Source organism: Dendropsophus ebraccatus, chromosome 3 (genome assembly GCF_027789765.1).
Source record: "Dendropsophus ebraccatus isolate aDenEbr1 chromosome 3, aDenEbr1.pat, whole genome shotgun sequence".
Classification (NCBI taxonomy): domain Eukaryota; kingdom Metazoa; phylum Chordata; class Amphibia; order Anura; family Hylidae; genus Dendropsophus; species Dendropsophus ebraccatus.
Genome location: NC_091456.1, coordinates 141,722,137 through 141,742,313, shown reverse-complemented (window position 1 = coordinate 141,742,313; position 20,177 = coordinate 141,722,137). Strand labels below are relative to the sequence as shown.

General features: G+C 43.5%; 2 protein-coding genes across 6 annotated transcripts in view; one reads left to right on the top strand and one right to left on the bottom strand.

The window, feature by feature from the left end:
- BTF3 (basic transcription factor 3) overlaps positions 1–2,371 on the top strand; it is a 16,819-nt gene extending 14,448 nt beyond the window's left edge. Inside the window, exons 5-6 of the mRNA XM_069962815.1 lie at positions 504–560; positions 2,095–2,371. Of these exons, the coding sequence (XP_069818916.1) occupies positions 504–560; positions 2,095–2,141 (104 nt within the window). The 3' untranslated portion in view covers positions 2,142–2,371. The remainder of the gene's footprint in view (positions 1–503; positions 561–2,094) is intronic.
- Positions 1,003–20,177, bottom strand: LOC138786101 (low-density lipoprotein receptor class A domain-containing protein 1-like). 5 transcript variants are annotated; one of them, XM_069962810.1, is made up of 8 exons: positions 15,839–15,949; positions 13,400–13,487; positions 12,764–12,838; positions 10,008–10,077; positions 9,756–9,875; positions 5,326–5,469; positions 4,067–4,189; positions 1,003–3,503 (listed from the first exon to the last, which is right to left on the bottom strand). In XM_069962810.1, exons 3-8 carry the CDS (start codon positions 12,794–12,796, stop codon positions 3,367–3,369), a joined length of 627 nt encoding a protein of 208 aa, XP_069818911.1. In that variant the 5' UTR covers positions 12,797–12,838; positions 13,400–13,487; positions 15,839–15,949; the 3' UTR covers positions 1,003–3,366. The 5 variants fall into 5 exon arrangements, with proteins under 5 accessions (XP_069818911.1, XP_069818913.1, XP_069818915.1 ...); XM_069962812.1 differs by lacking the exons at positions 13,400–13,487; positions 15,839–15,949 and adding an exon at positions 20,086–20,177; XM_069962814.1 differs by lacking the exons at positions 13,400–13,487; positions 15,839–15,949 and adding an exon at positions 16,103–16,157.

Below are 20,177 nucleotides of genomic sequence, written 5' to 3'. Positions count from 1 at the left end.
GCATCCTCTGTGTGAATGCACGCTTAAGCTTGTTGCAGCATTGTGTATTAGATGATGGTAAGTGACTGCAGTCTTAAGATTTAGCAGCACCAAAACGCCTTGTGGGATGTCTTATTCCAGCAAACTTTTTTACGGATATTAATGTCATTTATTGTGGTAACACGCTAGCAAAAGTGGCTGAAAAATTGTTGTGCAAGTATGCTGGGTTTTTTTTTTTTTTTTTTTTTTTTTTTTTTTTTTGCTTGTCCTAGTATATATAAAATCCTAGTTCTGGGAACATCTAGCATCAATGTAAACAGGATAATGGCTTTCATTACTTCATTTATTTGTAGTATTTTGTATATATTGCATTGCATGAAATTAGGCCTATACAACACTTCTAGCTGTTAAAATATACCCTATGTGGCCATGCAAGGAAGAACAGAAATTAATTATAATTGTATTATGTAGTTTGAGTTGTTATAATATTGAGTTTATCATCATAACCTTTGATCTCCTTTTAGCTGTAGATGGGAAAGCACCACTTGCAACTGGGGAGGAAGAAGATGACGAAGTTCCAGGTAGGATGTTGTCAGTAAGGTTGTCACACCCTTTAGGCATTTTACTTTCCTATACTGTGGGTTCATTGTGTATGCAGTTGTATAAAGGCATCTATAGAGGTGCACCCATTATTTTTTATACAAATCAAACATTATAGGACAACTCTGGTGCTAGATTGAAAAAAAAATTCTTACTTACCCTCACTCCTGAGTCTGTCTTCGTTTGAATTTCCCACTGTTCCCTGGATTGCCAGCTAGCATGATTGGGGTTCCCCCCCCCCCCCCCACCCACTTCCTGGTGGTTCTGCTGGAGAGTTTCAGTTGACTGGCAGCTCCAATCGGAGTTGAGCAAGCTGTGAGTCATCTGACGGCTAGGTGGTGGGGGTGGGTGGTCGGTGTATGTACATAGGGAATTAGGGCAGAATGGTTGAAGCATATTACAAACTTTAATAACTTTGTAACTTGTACTCTGAAAGACATTTGTGTAAAATGGCAATTAAAAAAAAAAAAAACTTAAGGTATTCCTTAAGGTAATTGCTTTCTGTATGAAAATCAGTTGACATTTACCTGTTATGGTGTGTTTACACAGATTTATCTGACAGATTTCTGAAGTCAAAGCCAGGAATGTATTTAAAAAGAGGGGAAATCTCCAGTCTTGCTTTTATGACCTGTTCTGTTTATAGTCTTCCTGGCTTTGGCTTCAATGATCTGTCAGCTAAATCTTTGTAAAGGCACAATTACCTATATTGGTTACCTGTCATGGCTGATAGGGTGGGTGTGATACCCTCCTTAACTCTTTTTGTCCTATATCAGTGGATGAGGCTAAACTAGTTTAAAAAAAAAACAAAAAAAACCCCATATCTGGTATTGCCATCAATGTACAAACATGTAGAAAAAAATTAAAATGTTTACTGTACTACAAGCATTGTAAAAAATAGAAAATACAACTCATTTAAGTTCTTATATACACTTATGTAAACAAAAATAAAGTAGTAAAGGGATATCAAATGAATTGCATAAAATTACTGCACTGGAAAGGGGTACTAAATTACTTTTTTTTTTATAAATATGCTAAACTTTCTTGCTATCACAGAGCACTCTGCTCACTTTTCAAGGTGTTAGCTGTTTCACATTATGATTAATGAGGAAGAGCATTAGGAGGATTTTACATGTGTTTACACGGAGCAAAACTGGCGGAATTATCCTCTACGGAATCCCGCCAGCCACCTTGCCATGATGACTATGGGAGGCTCGGGCGCCTTCTCTCTCCGCGCTGAAGAATGGACATGTTCATAGAGTGTCATTATGACACGGAGGCTGGCGGAATTCCGCCAGTTTCGTTCCGTGTGAACGGATCCTGAAGTAGCAAAAAAAAACTAAAGAATTGTGGACATATTACAGTACTCCATCTAGCATTTATGTGTAAATTATAGAAGTTTTACATAAAAAGCAGTGTTTTTGGGGGAGTTACATGCCTCTTGATAAGTTATGTCTAAATAAGTGATGAAGGCTGAACATTCTCTGTAATGACCTATGTCCCAATGTTTCTCCACAGAACTGGTTGAGAACTTTGATGAAGCCTCAAAGAATGAGTCCGTCTAAACTGCAAACCACTGAGGAACTTGACGCTGGACAGAGCTGCTATTTTATATTGTGACTTATCTATTTGTGCTTTATTTTTTTTCACTTGATGAGATTAAAGATGGATTCATTGAAACTAATCAATATGTAGCAGCTCCGCTTCAGTATCTGCTAAGTGCAGTGTCTGCCTTTATAGCCTACTTTAAGGGAACACACCAGGAATAAAGATTGATCTACAATAAACCCCATAAGGTCTGTTTAGTCTTATGTCTGTCTCTGATGTATGAGGCCTAAAGCATTTGCTTAGTGTTGAGTAAAAGTACAGTAAATATGGCCAAACTTGCACTTCCCTACTGCAGCTTTCCAAGTACTCCGGTTGCCTAGAAGAGATGCATAATGTTCCTAAGAGACCTAAAACTGTCCTGGTCTTTTCTAGGTAACCAGAGTACCTTTTTGGCACTCATCTATGGTGTGTTTGGGCAGAAAGATTTATGAAACCAAAGCCAGGAACTTTAGGGGACAGGTCATAAAGCTAAAACTGAAACCTCCCTTTCTCAAATCCATTCCTGGCTTTAGCTTCAATAATCTGTCAGATAAACCTTTGTGTGTAAACACCCTATAAAACAATAAAACAATCAATAGCCAAGCTGTTTTTCGGCCTTAAATGGGAACAATTATTAGCACCAAATTTAAATCAGCAGGGAAAGTGATAGCAAACATAATTGACTTTTTGAAATGCACAGCTATACGTCTGCTCACTAGGTGTCTCGCTTGCTGTAAAACTGCAGTCTAGGTGGTGGTACTTCTGTGATTTGGTCTTTTCTAGAAGAAGAGACCAAATGCAGGAAGTGATGTCTATTTCCAGCTCACTTGCTCATGCACAGCCATGGCTGTGTTTTGGTTGACAGCCATTCCTGGTAGGGAGAATGAAGCGGATTGGTCCAATGGAGGATGACTGGCCAGCGGTCATGCGTGCTCCCTTATACTACTGAAAAAAGAATTAGTTTACTAAGCTGCAGCAATTTAAAAAAAAAAAAAACACACCCACCATCTCATGAAAATGCATGAGCGGCACTTCCTCCTCTTTTAAAGGCTCTGATACTAGATGTATTATAACAATAGGAACAACATTGATAGCTGTTCAGGTCTAGAAAAGTACGTCCGGTCTATGCTGAAGCGACCAGTGTACTGTTCTCATCTGTCAGGTCGTCTTTCTTCATCATTGAACAGTGGTTACTGTGAAGTCTCAGCTACAAGATTTTTCATCGCTCCAGTCTATACAGTCCTGAATATTATCATGGCAGCGGGTTTTGGGGATGCAGTCACAATCTGCAAAGAAGACCGTATTACATCTCCAGCCTGGACATGGAGGGCAGGGAAGAGCTGAAAGATATAACATATGAAGTTACACTATGTAACATTGTAGGTGTATGTCATGACAGACACTTGAAAATAGCTTCAATTATTTATTCTTTGTAAGTTGTCCTATCAAAATGTATTTATGTAAAGTTATCGCTGGTTGTATAAATCGATAAGTATGGAATGAATTGTTAGTTTCACCATGAGCGAATTACCCCTTTAAGTCTTTAAAGAGTATCTGTAATCTCTCCTGATATATTTTAGTACATACTGGTACTCCCCTTAAAATAGAGAGCACTTTCCTAAAACTTTGCGTTGTTCCTCTGTATTCCTCATGGAAATGTTCTAATATTAGACAGCTATGAGTTACCTTTAATAGGCAAAGCCTAGTACACACATTTCCTTATTCCTATAGTAAAAAAAAAAAAAAAAAAAAAAAAAAGTGTGGCATAGGAGATCTCTAATAAGGGGCAAATACTTCTACATGTTCCACAATGCCTGGTAACGCTTTCCTGTTACCATACCATAAAACCTATTCTAGATGGATTGTTATTGCATGGTCTGGGATATTGTCTCACTGGTAATACCTGTTTCATCTGAGCAGTCTCCGCAGTCATTTCTGTGGTCACAAAATTTGTCATTAAATGTCCATGATCTCTTGTTTGCACACATGAACACCAAGCCTTCTGGAAGACTATTGGGTAAATTTCCTATTTAGTATAAAATAAATAAATCAGGCAGATCCAAAAGGTACAAATGCACAAGAGAACTAACGACTGGTAATAGTCATAACAAAGGGCCTATATAAATAAGAGTCACTCATAAATCTCTGCTACCATTTAAGCCATTGCATGCAGCGCTATTCTTGCTGACAGCAAGATGTGAATAGTCTTTTTACACAGCGCGATATGGTGCCTTTTATAGTAGCAACGAATGCCGATCACTGGACTTATTTGCTGTGCCTTCAAAAGGCATGATTACTCGTGCTGCCGGGCCACACAAACGATCCCTGTATCATTGGGGCGGCCATTTAAATATATTGGTGTCTGCCTCACATCTCTTGTTTACACAGGGAGATAGCATAGGGCGGCCCAAAAGATGCGATCAGCCGAGGATCGGGGTTTTTCTGCTCCTCACTGACTCTTTGTTACTTCCACAACTTTGCAAAAAGGTTGTGAAAGTTATAGCCCTTTTACACGGGCTCTTTATCAGTAAGAAACGTTGCTAGAAGCACTCATTTGGCTGATAATCGGCCCATGTAAAAGTGTCAGTCATCAGCCGAGGAGCAGGAAAACACCCCCTCGTCGGCTGAATGCGTCTTTTAAGCACCCCTAATAATCATTTTATATCGACCGACACTGATGTATTTAAATGGCTGCATGATTGATAAAGTGATTGTTTGTGCAGCCCGGCCACTCGATTGGTTGTGCTGTGTAAAGGCAGCTGTGTGGCCTGTGTGCAACCACGTGCACCAGAATTGTGATGTAACGTTTTGAAGTAAAGTGAGTCGAGTAATACTCTTAGACTAGATTAGACCGTCTATGGATACACCAGATTTATCAAACAGCCTGAGCCACTGGGAAACATCCAGGGCATTTGTTGACTGTCTACACTTTCCAACTGGGTTCAGGAATTTACAGAGCTGGATTGGAAAGTGCTGTAAGAAGCATTCTCCTGTTTGGTGCCAGATGCCAGGCACACTGACACCCATAGGATCAGTTCTACCACAATGGAAGGACACTGAGTATATTGGAACCCTTAAGACAGTATTAGTTAATCTTGGCCTCTGTATACTGTTCTCAGTCAACATTTCCAATTTGAAAACATCTAAATATGTGATACTAACCGCAGTATTTTCTAGATTCATCCTCCCCATTTCCACAGTTGACTTTCCCATCACACAGAGCTGAAGCCATGATGCACGTGCTTCTGTCATCACATAGGAAGCCAGTCTGGCCGGATGAGGTTTTACATTCACGTGTTAAGAAATCTGGTGGGAAAGCGTGAGATAAAGTAAGTGAACCCCTTGGTATTAGCTGGATTCCTGCCCTGATTACTAAGAAACTGTCCTCCGAATGTCATGGAAGAAACAACTACTGGTGTACCGTCCATGGCTTTGTCAGAGCACACTGGATAAACATCCATGGTGGACAAGGGATGCTCAATATTAACTCTGATAGGTATAACCCCTTAAATTGTATGTTATATGTGCAGTGCCTGGTGTTTACTATAGATTATAGATGAGATCTAAAAATGACTGCTCTTAGAGCGGTGTCTGGGATCCTCAGAAGCAGTAATGGTCACATTTATCTGACAGATTATTGAAGCCAAAGCCAGAAATAGATTTGAAAAGAGGAGAAATCTCAGTCTTTCCTTTATGAATTGATCTCTGTTTATAGTCTGCTCCCGTCTTGGGCTTCAATAATCTGTCAGATATGTCAGATAAATCTGTCTGTGTAAACACACCCTTAGTATGTACTTTCACTCCCACTCCCCCTCTCCCGCTGAGCTTGGACACATCTGCAATCATTGGATTGTGCCTGGAAACATTTGTAACCTCAGTTGGAGACAGAGATGCCGAGCTGATTCAGCTGTCTATAGCTCAATAAACCAATATAAAATAATTTACTGCTACTCTTAGGCTATGTTCCCACACAGTATTTTGGTCAGTATTTTTCAACCATTACCAAGAGTGGATTGAAAACACAGAAAGGCTATGTTTAAACACTGTTGAAATTAAGTGGATTATTTAATGGCAAACTGCTTTAAAAGTGACGGACATCCACTCAATTTCAACAGTGTGTGAACAGAGCCTTTCTGCGTTTTCAATCCACTCCTGGTTTTGGTTGAAAAATACTGTCAGAACTGTGTAGGAACATAGCCTAAGGCTGCGTTTACACACAAAGATTTATCTGACAGATTTTTTATGCCAAGGCCAGGAATGGATCTGAAAAGAGGAGAAATCTCAGTCTTTCTTTTATGACCTGTTCCCAGTTTATTGTCTGTTGCTGGCTTTGGCTTCAAAAACCTGCCAGATAAAAGTGTGTAAATGCAGCCTTAGCTATAAAATGCTGAAAATGACCATTACAGTCAGGCTCGGACTGGGCCACCGGGGGGCCGGGGAAACCCCCGGTGGGCCCCGAGCTGGAGTGGGCCCCGCCCCCTGTCAGGGGACACAGGGCTGGAGACTGCAGCCATGTGGTCTCCAGCCAGCAAGCCCAGCCGGGGCCCCGTGCTCCCGGGGGGCCCACTCGGGTGCGGCACCTATCTTTTTAACTGGAAGCGATCGCAACAATCGCTTCCAGTTAAATGTAGTGTGCTGATTGACAGCGCGAGAAGCCATAGGCTTCCCGCCCTGTCAATCACTCTTGTGACCGCAAGCAGCGTTTGCTTGCGATCACAAGAGTGTCAGTGTCACCTCCGCTCCCGCCCCCGACAGATCCGCAGCATCCTGGGGAAGTCCCGGGCAGCACGTCGCTTCTGAGTTCAGTGTGCGCTGCGGCGGCTGGGAGCGTGTACCGGAAGTCTCAGCCGCCGCGGCGCACACAGAGCTCAGAGGCGACGTGCTGCCCGGGACTTCACCAGGATGCGGCTGATCTGTCGTGAAGAGAGAAGAAGACACCCGCGACCGACGGGGGAGCGTGTTGTAAGGTGAGTTGTTTTTGTTTATTTTTAGGGGGACATCAGGAGAGGGCTATATTGGGGTGAACAACAGAAGGGGGGCTATATGGGGGATGGACAACAGAAGGGGGGGCTATATTGGGGTGAACAACAGAAGGGGGGCTATATGGGGGATGGACAACAGAAGGGGGGCTATATGGGGGATGGACAACAGGAGGGGGCTATATGGGGGATAGACAACGAAAGGGGGCTATATGGGGGATGGACAACAGACGGGGGCTATATAGGGGGGTGAAAAACAGAAGGGGGCTATATAGGGGGTGAACAACAGAAGGGGGCTATATGGGGGATTAACAACAGAAGGGGGGCTATATAGAGGGATTAACAACAGAAGGGGGCTATATGGGGGATTAACAACAGAAGGGGGGCTATATAGAGGGATTAACAACAGAAGGGGGCTATAGGGGGGATTAACAACAGAAGGGGGGCTATATAGAGGGATTAAAAACAGAAGGGGGCTATTTAGGGGGGTGAACAACAGAAGGGGGCTATATAGGGGGGTGAACAACAGAAGGGGGCTATATAGGGGGTGAACAACAGAAGGGGGCTAAATGGGGGGGCAACAGAAGGGGGCTAAATAGGGGGGTGAACAACAGAAGGGGGCTATATAGGGGGATGGACAACAGAAGGGGGCTATATAGGGGGATGGACAACAGAAGGGGGCTATATAGGGGGATGGACAACAGAAGGGGGCTATATAGGGGGGTAAACAACAGAAGGGGCTATATAGGGGGGTGAATAACAGAAGGGGGCTATATAGGGAGGTGAACAACAGAAGGGGGCTATATAGGGGGGGGTGAACAACAAAAGGGGGCTGTATAGGGGGATGGACAACAAAAGGGGGCTGTTTTGGGGCGATGGACAACATAAGGGGGCCATATAGGAGGATGGACAACATAAGGGGCTGTATAGGGGGATTGACAACAGAAGGGGGCTATATAGGGGGATGGACAACATAAGGGGGCTGTATAGGGGGATGGCCAACAAAAGGGGGCTATCTACAGTATATGCGGGATGGATAACACAGGGGAGCCATTTATAAGGGGGACAACATAGGGGAGCCATTTATAGGTGAGACAACACAGGGGGGATGTATATAATAGGGCATGCACAGAGGGGGTCATATACTATTGGGCAGTGATAGGGAACCTTGGCTCTCCAGCTAATGCAAAACTAAAGCTTTAGCTGTGGCTGTCCAGGCATGATGGGAGTTGTAGTTTTGCAACAGCTGGAGGGCCAAGGTTCCCTACCCCTTGTATAGGGGATGCACAGAGGTTGTCATCTACTATAGGGGGACTGCGCATAGGGGGATTTCTACTATAGTAGATGCACATGGGGCCATCTGTATGGAAGACTGAACAAGGGACCAGTAAAGGGGCCAATACAGATGTGCAGTGTGTAGAGAGATGAGGATGGTGCCAGAGTGTGAAGCCTAATATGTCTGTCTGGCAGATTCTGTGGATTCGTAGCTCGGAGAAGTTCTGATGGCCCAGGGCAGATGGAGAAGAAAATGAAAAGCGAAGAACTCCGATCAAAGAAGACGTCTCCTGTGAGTCACCTGATGTAACTGCAGTGTAATGTATATGGTGTATAGAGCCTGTGTAGAGCTGGGTCTGCCTCTATATGACTGTATGAGGTGATAGTGGTCTGTGTACAGAGGATTTTATTCAGTAGCAGTGGTGACGGTGTAAGTCAGTATGTGGTGGTACTAGTCAGTAGTAGCGGCGGTAATATTTCCCCCTTGTATACTGGTAATATTGGTCATAGTATACAGGATTTGGTCAGCACCAGTATAGCGGTAATATGTATGGTGATACTATTTCCCTCCTATATACTGGTATTATTGGTAATATCAGTCTTGGTATACAGGATCTGGTCAGTAACAGTATGGCGGTAATATGTGTGGGGATATTTGCTCTTTATATACTGGTGTTATTGGTAGCTGTATGACTTTTGTATCTGTATAAAGTGTTATCATGCAAAGAAACCTGTCTTATAGCCAATTGCACAGGGCAATTATAGGTAACAAAAGCTCTTAGGAAGCCCCATGTAAAAGTGTCAGAGATCAGCTGACGCGCAAATGCCCGCTAGTCGGCTGATTTGATCTTTTGTGCAGCTGTATAAATCATTGTTATTGGTCACACATCTCGGTGTATTCCTGCCCTGCTGATTAGCAATCGTTTGCAGCCCTATGCTGCCCCATATCACACCGTGTTAATGGACCCTTATTAATGTTACCATAGATAAGTATAGTGGCTGAAGGGTGGGCCCCATGAATGATTTCCCCTGGTGGGCCCAAGCACTCCAGTCCGACACTGATTACAGTCACCTGCTGTAGTACTAACATTTTCAGAAAAACATAGGCAAATGTTTCTGGAGAATTGGCAACCCTTAATGGTTTTCAATGGTTTGTAAGATCTTAGTAATATGCAAGGTTATATAAACTATACAGTCTATGCAGATGCTTTATGTTCCAAAATGATGGGATATATATATATATATATACCCCCAATACATAGGTTATGATATATACAGTACTATGGTACTCTAAATGTTATTTCTCTACTTATATGTATGACGGCCATTTATTTTTACCTTGGTTTTCTGGTATTCCAAAGATGACACCTAATGTGATAAATGCTGAGATGGCCCCCAGGGTGAGGAGGACGACACCAGTAATACAGAAACATCTTCTTCTGAAGCAACAATTACAATCTGTAAGGATAAGCAGCTCATACTTAGTAGAGGTCATGTAATGCATGAGAGACAAGAACAGTAAAAAAACACAATTTCATCCTGAATCATCTGCTGTACATAAACATCAAGGCTATGGCTGTCAGCGCTGACCTTTTTCTTGCTGAGATGTCACAGATCTTCTAGAATCCCATTCTGTTGATACGGAGAAGGTGTCATAATCCTGTTGAGGTTATAGGAGAAAGCTGAAATGGTTCCTTATTGCACAGGTCTTCTAGCGAACTCCCCTTTGAGCAATTCAGTTACAGATCACACATGACTGATCCTAACCAAGCTGCCATTATGTGGCTAAATAAAACTAGATCCGTACAGGTTGTTGTCTGAAAGGACATGCCCTATTCCATGAATCATCACTCTTAGGCCGCCATTTTAAATGCAATACATATTAGCAGTATATGTACTGTAAATGTTAGAGGAGTTTCATAAGGCAGATACTGGTACTGATAATTTTAGCATTTACCTTTCATATCACCGAAAAAGTTAGAGTATTGGATGCAACAATTAAATAGCATGGTTTTTAAGTCTCACTGCCAATCTGCTGCAGCACCTCTTCACTGTTTCCCTGCACTAACCCTTACGTTGTTGTACTATTAGTAGCACATTCAAATCAAGCTGGGCAATGCTGTATTTCCTTAATACAGAGAAGAAGGCATGAGCTCAAGTAAACACGAAAGAGGTGGCGATGCTCACATATGTGATATTAAATTGTTTACTGGAAAGGGTGTCGGGAGTTGGACCCCCACCAAAGGCAGTGGGCACTTTAATCTTACTGCCTAGAACACTCAACCAGGGGCTTCACTAGCACTGGAAAACACAATTTTACTTTGTCTTCCAGATGCAGTTGAATACAGTTGAAGAGCAGGGAGCTGCAAAGGCTGGCATGATGCTGTCATGTCATCAGGTCTGCCCCGGACACCTGACCCCCACCAATTTAGTATTATCAGCATATTCTCGGGATAGGCCATGCATTTTTACAAGCTTTGTAACTCCTTTAATATACACTCACCGGCCACTTTATTAGGTACACCATGCTAGTAACGGGTTGGACCCCCTTTTGCCTTCAGAACTGCCTCAATTCTTTGTGGCATAGATACAACAAGGTGCTGGAAGCTTCCTCAGAGATTTTGGTCCATATTGACATGATGGCATCACACAGTTGCCGCAGATTTGTCGGCTGCACATCCATGATGCGAATCTCCCGTTCCACCACATCCCAAAGATGCTCTATTGGATTGAGATCTGGTGACTGTGGAGGCCATTTGAGTACAGTGAACTCATTGTCATATTCAAGAAACCAGTCTGAGATGATTCTAGCTTTATGACATGGCGCATTATCCTGCTGAAAGTAGCCATCAGATGTTGGGTACATTGTGGTCATAAAGGGATGGACATGGTCAGCAACAATACTCAAGTAGGCTGTGGTGTTGCAACGATGCTCAATTGGTACCAAGGGGCCCAAAGAGTGCCAAGAAAATATTCCCCACACCATGACACCACTACCACCAGCCTGAACCGTTAATACTAGGCAGGATGGATCCATGCTTTCATGTTGTTGACGCCAAATTCTGAACCTACCATCCGAATGTCGCAGCAGAAATCGAGACTCATCAGACCAGGCAACGTTTTTCCAATCTTCTACTGTCCAATTTCGATGAGCTTGTGCAAATTGTAGCATCAGTTTCCTGTTCTTAGCTGAAAGGAGTGGCACCCGGTGTGGTCTTCTGCTGCTGTAGCCCATCTGCCTCAAAGTTCGACGTACTGTGCATTCAGAGATGCTCTTCTGCCTACCTTGGTTGTAACGGTTGGCTATTTAAGTCACTGTTGCCTTTCTATCAGCTCGAACCAGTCTGCCCATTCTCCTCTGACCTCTGGCATCAACAAGGCATTTCCGCCCACAGAAATGCCGCTCACTGGATGTTTTTTCTTTTTCGGACCATTCTCTGTAAACCCTAGAGATGGTTGTGCGTGAAAATCCCAGTAGATCAGCAGTTTCTGAAATACTCAGACCAGCCCTTCTGGCACCAACAACCATGCCACGTTCAAAGGCACTCAAATCACCTTTCTTCCCCATACTGATGCTCGGTTTGAACTGCAGGAGATTGTCTTGACCATGTCTACATGCCGAAATGCACTGAGTTGCCGCCATGTGATTGGCTGATTAGAAATTAAGTGGTAACGTGCAGTTGGATAGGTGTACCTAATAAAGTGGCCGGTGAGTGTAGGTCACCAATGCATGATTGAATTCTAGGTTGCCACTAAACAGAACAATGAAGAGGCCACGGCCAGGGGTGGATTAACTTTACCATAGGCCCCGGGCTGTTCACCAAGCCTGGGCTCCCCCACCCCATTGTAACTATGGAAACACTAGCCTGGCGTTCATAGTACAGGACAGATAACGTCATGATGTCCTGATTTGTGCAAAATTGCCATTAAAAAACATTGATTTTTTTGGCGGAAGTGTAGCCAGGAGACAGTACACCACTGAAAGTATAAGTCTTTTTGGGTGGTCATGGGCCCCCCAGGTGCTCAGGGCCCCGTGCTACTGCCCGAAACGCCTCTATTATAATCCACTATATAATCCACTACTGGCCACGGCACTCGAATGTAGCCCCAGCTTCATTGTTTACACAAGTACAAAAGCTCTTCCCTCCAGGTGGTTTTGTCTGGTCCAGCAGCTTGTCCTATTCAAGTAATAGGTTGGGCTATAAGAATAATATTTAATTATATAGGGTTGGCATATTCCATAGGAAAGGCAATAAGTGCTTGATTTATACAATGGTCCAGCGATCACTTATGAAAAAGGTAACGTATATATGGGTGGATCAGAAAGTCACCAACCAGTCGCTTACCTGGTGATGCGGGTATACTCGATTTGATGCCATCACATTGCTGAATATGAACTGGCAATTCCTAGAGTTCGATTACTGATAATTAAAGAAAAAGACACATAACTAATATTTCTCCTTTTGCCCTCTCTCACGCAGATCTGACCACAATGGAAGGATAAACAGGCTGTTATATTTTACAAGTACCATATGTGGCCTGTAGATGGCTTTATTGTGTGAGCTCTTGGGAAATACTTATGGTCAGGTTGGCTTATGGAGTGCATTGTAGCAACATTGTCTTTGGGGGTGATTTATTAATCTAGCGCCCCTGGCGTATGCCTGCCATATTCCCCCCTCACCTGATAGGCACCTGAGGAGGTGTGGGCTTCTTCTGCGCCTCATTTACCATGATTTACGCCTCCTTGAAGACTTCTGCCATCGCCATATGACAGGTGCAGGTCAGGCCGGAATCACTAAGAGGCGTAAATCTCTTAGTGAATCCGGTAAGAAAATTGGGTGTGGGGCCTAATGTAAGTCCTCCATTGTGTTTAGATTTCTTTAGATGGCTTCTATCTTTTAAAAGAGAAGTCCCATGAAAAATAAAAAAGCAGAAAGGCAGGGGGTGCGGGAACATAAAATAAGCAAACTATACAAACTAACCTGACAGCCGCTGGCCTCCTGCAGCTCTTCCAACTGGGGTTAAGGGGTTAAAGCCAAAGTCTTCAGATAACCTGATTTTCTCTGTAACCTTAAAGGAAAAGTGACCAAATATTTTTAGTCTACAGCAAGATGTGTCTAGCTTGTGCAATATGAGACTTTACAATTATTGTATTTTTGCACAAGAACTGTTCAGTGAAGATTGCAGTTGTTTCACAGAATCCTAGTCTCAGGAATCATTCGCCAGCACTTAGTGTCAATCAAACAGGTCATTGAAAAGTAGTGTGTGCGGTACACTAAGGACGCTAAGCTAGCATCCTTATGCCATGTGACATATACAATGTACTACTTCACCCAGCTAGCTCTAATAATAATAACAATAATAATAAGTTTAAAAAATTATTTTGAGTAAAACATTGTTTTACATGATCTCCTAAAGAAATGGCATATGAAGCCATGTGACACCTCCTTTGTATAATACAATTGGAGAGAAAATACACACACCCCGTACACTAGTAAACAATTATAATGATCCTTGTTTTAATGCTATCATAGTAATCTTCTAGTTATTAAAAACATACCAGCACTCCACTTGTGGTGCACTTAAAATAGTAATGAAAACCCAAGTACATTGTTATCTAGGACTGTATTAAGGTATTAGAGAAATATCATGCAGCAATCTAGAGATTAAAATCTTGCCAAACAGGTTAGCATATTGATATATCGCTTACAATACCAAGGCGTGTTTACAGAAATAGTGTTTTTGCTTTTTGTCAGTCTTCACCCTGGTGCCAGTATTGTTTAGTTGGGAAATAAACCTGAAGGCCCTGTCAGTTATCTCTCCCACCTGCCGCCCATCCTCACCCTACATAAGAACGTTCGTCACGGCCGAGTGTCCCTGTGTTGTCTATGTGGTGGGGCAAGCCATGGCGACAACGCTCTCACTGAAGCAAGGGCGTAGCTAATGTCTCCTGGGCCCTGGTGCGAGAGGTCAACTTGGGCCCCCCCCCCCCTCCTTTCACGACTAAGTAATGCTATTGGTATATATATATATATATATATATATATACCAATATTACCATTGGTAATATTGAGACCAATATTACCATTATATAGGAACACAGTACAAGATAAAAGTAACAAATATTACCACCACATACTGACTAACACCACCGCTGCTACTGACTAATACCACCACATACTGACTAACCTCACCGCTGCTACTGAATAATCCACTGTACACAGATCACTATCACCTCATCCAGTCATATAGAGGCTGACCCAGCCCTACACAGGCTCTGTACACCATATACATTATAGTGCAGTTATATCAGGTGACTCACAGGGGACGTCTCTGATCAGAGTCGTTTTCATTTTCTTCTCCATCTGTCCTGGGCTGTTATGAGAACTTCTCCAAGCCACAAATCCACAGAATCTGCCAGACAGACATATCAGGCTCCTCACACTGGCACCATCCTCATCTCTATACTAACTGCACATCTGTATTGGCCTCTTTATGTCCTCATTTAGTGGGTAGGCTGACACTATGTGATCCCCCTTATAGTATATTCCCCCTCTATGTAGCCTCCTTATAGGCCCTCTCCCCCTTACTTATACCCCCTTATAGATGCCCCCCTTACTTATACCCCCTTATAGATGGCCCCCTCTCCCCCCTCCCTTATAGATGGCCCCCCTTACATATACCCCTTTATAGATGGCCCCCTCTCCCCCCTTCCTTATAGATGGCTTCCCTCTCCCCCCACCCTTATAGATGGCTCCCTTTCCCCCCTGCTTATAGATGGCCCCCCTATCCCCCTGATTATAGATGCCCCCCCTATCCCCCCTGCTTAAAGATGGCTCCCTCTCCCCCCCCTCCCTTATAGATGGCTTCCCTCTCCCCCCTACCTTATAGATGGCTTCCCTCTCCCCCTACCTTATAGATGGCCCCCCTTTCCCCACTTTCCTATAGATTGCCCCCCTCCTCCCCTCTCCCTTCCAGTGCATAGCAGATAACAAAAAAAAAAACTCACCTGCCATCCGCTCCCCCATCGAACCTCTTGCCTCCTGGTCCGGTCCCCGGCTGATGCGCGCATCAGAGAGCTCCCCGTGCGCCGGGGCTGGGACTTCCGGCACAGGAGCGTCTCTGACGTGCGCTTCCTGTGCCGGAAGTCATTTGTCTTTCTCTGAACAAAAAGGGTGGTCATGGAAAATCATGCCCAACACCTATTACTGCATCATCTGTCAGTGGTTGTTCAGGACGGTCCCATACACCTTAGAATGATGACTGGAAGTCTAAGGTGTATGGGGACCTTAACTTACTCTCATGATGAGGAGTGTATGCAAGGGGGGGTTCACCTCTTTCACCTGTATGGACATCTTCAGGATGCCCATACAGCTAAATACTATGATGAAATCAATGCATAGAGCCACCAGCTACGGTACCTGTGTTGTCATACACTCTTATAGGCTGTAGGTACGTTAAGCTTACTGCCTAGAACACTCAACCAGGGGCTTCTCTAGCACTGGCAAACACCATTTTACAATTGCACTTTGTCTTCCAGAAGCAGTTGAATACAGTTGAAGAGCAGGGAGCTGCAAATGCTGGCATGATGCTGTGATGTCATCACGTCTGCCCCGGACACCTGGCTTATAGGCTGCTAAAAGAGTGAGTGTTATTTTCGGCTGGAAACTGGGTATGTCACGTACCCGGCTCTTCTAGCTGAACATCATGGTGTCATTAAGGGGGCAGGGCCGTAGTGAGGGGGGGCAGAGGGTGCAGCTGCCCCGGGCACAAGGCTGGAGGGGGGGGGGGGCAGTCTTCCTGCACACTCCCGCCCCCTCTGTTATGCCTGTACATAATTAGGCAGCGCTGTTGTTACCGAGGCAAGGCAGGAGCAGAGCAGGGCACGGCACTTGGGGAAGAAGGGGGGGATTGATGTGGAGTGATGGCCCCTGACACACACACAACAGACAGGCAGACAGGACACTGTACGATGCACACAAGAAGCGCCCCTCCCCCACCACCAGCGTCTATCCTCACACACAGCCTCAGCCTCCTGCACTGTATGCTTCTTCCCTGTGTCGGGACACAGGAGGAGGGGAGAATGTCTGCAGCTGGGAGCAGGTCCTGGAGCAGAAGATTCATTTCATTCATACAGACCCTCATTCAAGTCTGTATGTGTGTACAAAAAGCATGTAGGTATGTCAGTATGTATTGCGTATGTGTGTAGTGTGTACTGTGTGTGTGTGTGTGTGTGTGTATATGTATATATATATATATATATATGTGTGTGTGCTCTGTGTATTGTCTATGTGTGTGTACTATATACTGTATGTATATATGTGCGTATGTTAGTATGTGCTCTGTTTATTGTCTATGTGTGTGTACTATGTACTGTATATATATATATATAAATAATGTGCTCTGTGTGTGTACTATGTACTGTATGTATACATGCCAGCATGTATTGTATATGTGCGTGTACTATGTACTGTGTGTGTGTGTGTGTGTGTGTGTATATATATATATATATATATGTGTGTGTGTGTGCTATGTGTGTACCATGTACTGAATGTATACATGTCAGTATGTATTGTCTATGTGTGTGTACTATGTACTGTGTATATAGTATATAAATGTGCTCTGTGTGTGTACTATGTACTGTATGAATATATGTATGTGACTGTGCACTGTCTGTGTGTGTACTGTGTACTGTATGTATATATGTATGTGACTCTGTATTGTCTGTGTGTGTATGTTCTATATGCATATATGCGAATGCTCTGTGTGCATTGTCCATGTGAGAATACAGAAGGAGAATTCCCATCTGCGTTCCGGCTGCTTCTGGGGCTCCTGTAGGTCCCGCTCAGCCACTGATTGGCTGAGCGGAACCTAGAGGAGTTAGGAGCCACAGAAGCAAACCGGAGCACGGACAGGTAAAGTATTCTCCTGTCAGCAGTGGGTTAAGGGGGGCGGCGTTTACATAATCAAAGAGAAATGAAAATTCAGCTGCTAGTATGTAAACCCATTCAAACTGACAGTACAGGGAATCACAGCGGATTTCACGCTGTGAGTTCCTGTCATTTTCTATGGCTGTACATACTTGCAGCAGCCTTTTCATTCCACTGCGAGTATGTAAAGCCCCTTCCCATTAAACCCACCGGTGCTGGGCTAATATATTACCTGCCCACGCTCCTGCTTGCTTCTCAGACTGTGCAGGACACTAGGGAGCCTGAGAAGCAAGCCCGGATGGGACTGAAGAGGAGCTGCAGCAGCTGTGACAGTGATTACTGTCTGGCTGCTTAACATTATAATGTAGAGGGTGGACTGTGTGAGGAGAAGTACAGAGAAGAACTCTTCCCCCTAAACATACAGAAAATGCTTCTCACCTGTGCCCCCCATTTCCAGTGTGTCCATCCCCCTTTTCTGCACTTCTCCCCTAGAGTCTTTAGTAGTCCCCCCTAAACTACTACACAGTGGTTTTGGCTATGATAGGAGACGTGGTACTGTAAATTGCTGTCTTGCTATGCAGGGGATCTATGCTGTGTTAGGTGAAATGGGCACTGTCACAACAAAAAACTAAAGGGGGGGGGGGGGGCGGCAAAACTGAATGTTTGCCCCGGGTGCAGGAAAGGCTAGCTACACCTCTGTAAGGGGGTATAGAAAGGGCTCACAACGCAAGCCCTCTCTATACCTGGCTAATAGCCATTGCGAGCTATTCTAACTGTTGCGAGCATTCAAACATTAGAAATGCCGTTCATTGGTGGAGCAGTGGATGGATCAGTTGTAAAGACAGCTGCCGCGTATCTGCGATTCCTACAGGTTGCCTTCACCAGATGTCAAGAGCACTGATCAATGCAGTACGTTTACAAGTATTGCATTGATCTCTATGAGCAATCATGGTATTGCTCAAAGAAGTCTCCTAGAAGGACTACAGATTTTTCATTGTAAAAAAAAAAATCTTTTTTAAAATATAAATAATTCCATCTCATAATAGAAGTTTAAATCATCCCCTTTTCCTAAAAATGAAAACAAAAATATAATAAACATATTTGGTTTATGAAGAATTGCCCGAACTATTCAGTTATCACATTCCTGATCTCGCATAGTGTAAGTGTAAGCACAAAGACCCACTAAAGTGCAAAATTGTTGATTTTTTAATCACATCCCAGAAATAATAAAATAAAAAGTGAACAAAAAGTCATATATATTCAAGTGAGTCACCAATGAAAAGTACAGATTACGATGCAAAAAGTGTTCCCTTACACAGCCTGAAAGATGAAAGCAGAGATGAGCAAACCTACAGTATAAGTGAAGCGCATCGCTCAGCCGTTACTCATTCAGAAAAGTAATATTTTCTTATGTTGCTTCTGATCTTTCCCCCAACTAACCTCTCACTGTGTCCTCTTGTTCTTTTTTTCTTTTTTTTTTAAATCGAAAACCTGGCTGTCCAGGCATGAACTGTAGTTTTGCAACAGCTGGAAGGCTGTGAGTTTGACATCCATGCTCAGTGTATACAGATTTAGATGCTTAAAGGAGAAGTCCGACTAAAATTTTTATAAAATTATTGTATTGCCCCCCAAAATTTATACAAATCACCAATATACAGTTATTACTGGAAATGCACATGAAGTGTTTTTTTTCCCTGCACTTACTACTGCATCAAGGCTTCACTTCCTGGATAAAATGGTGATGTCACGACCTGACTCCCAGAGCTGTGTGGGCTGTGCCTGCTCGAGAGGATGAGGGCAGGGGGACACTGAGGGACACAGGGCACTGGAGGGACACTGAGCATCCCCCTGCCATCATCCTCTCCAGCAGCCACAGCCGCACAGCTCTGGGAGTCGGGTCGTGACATCACCATTTTATCCAGGAAGTGACATCACCATGTTATCCAGAAAGTGAAGCCTTGATGCAGTAGTAAGTGCAGGGAAAAAAGCACTTTATAACCATTTCCCTTAATAAGTGTATATTGGTTATTTGTATAACTTTTGGGGGGCAATACAATACATTAATTAAAAAATTTGCTGGACTTCTCCTTTAAGCCTTTCCTCAGAAATATGTTTTATGTCTCACACCCTCCATCATTTTTATAGCCCGTATTTGGACCCACTCTATGTTATCAATATCTTTTCATAGGTGAGGTTTCCAGACTAGACACATTATTCCAGATGTGATCTCACCAGAGCTCTATGCAGCGTAATCACAATCTCCCTCTTCCTACTGGTTATTCCTCTAGCTATACAGCCTATTTTAAGGCAATCACTACCCCTAAATCCTTCTCTTCTGAAGTGCCGATATGATACTCAAATACTCACTCAGAAACCCTACAGTCAGTAGGGGCCATCAGTTGGTGTCAAGCATACAGTGGATCTGGATGGACAGATTCTTTACAGAAGCAGAGCAATGGCAATAATGGCAGTGTGAACCCTAGTCTGAGTCTCTTGGTATCAATTTTTTTAAATGATTTATAGTATCGTGTAGCCAGCTACGCCATTCACACAGTCAAAAGGCAATGCAAATATAACATCATAAAACGAACACAAATGTGAACTAAAAAGTATTAAGTGTCCAATGTACAGGAGGTAATGGTGTAACTAATAAAGCAGATTAGCAGTCATACTTATTGGTTACACAAGGCAGCAGATTTACAGTCTATTCAGTACATTGAAATATATCCTGTCCTTACCTGTGTTATGTGAGCGTATGTGGAGAGCTGGCATGGCACTGTGATATCAGAGCTAACTGATCCTGAACGCTGTCTTTTATGAAGTGCCCCTT

Coding starts and splice junctions, on each gene's coding strand:
- LOC138786101 (XM_069962812.1), bottom strand. CDS start 12,796: ATGGCATCAAATCGAGTATACCCGCATCACCAG. Junction 5,470..9,755: donor TGGAATACCAGAAAACCAAG/GTAAAAATAAAT, acceptor CTTTCCCACCAG/ATTTCTTAACACGTGAATGT. Junction 3,504..4,066: donor AGACTGCTCAGATGAAACAG/GTATTACCAGTG, acceptor TATATCTTTCAG/CTCTTCCCTGCCCTCCATGT.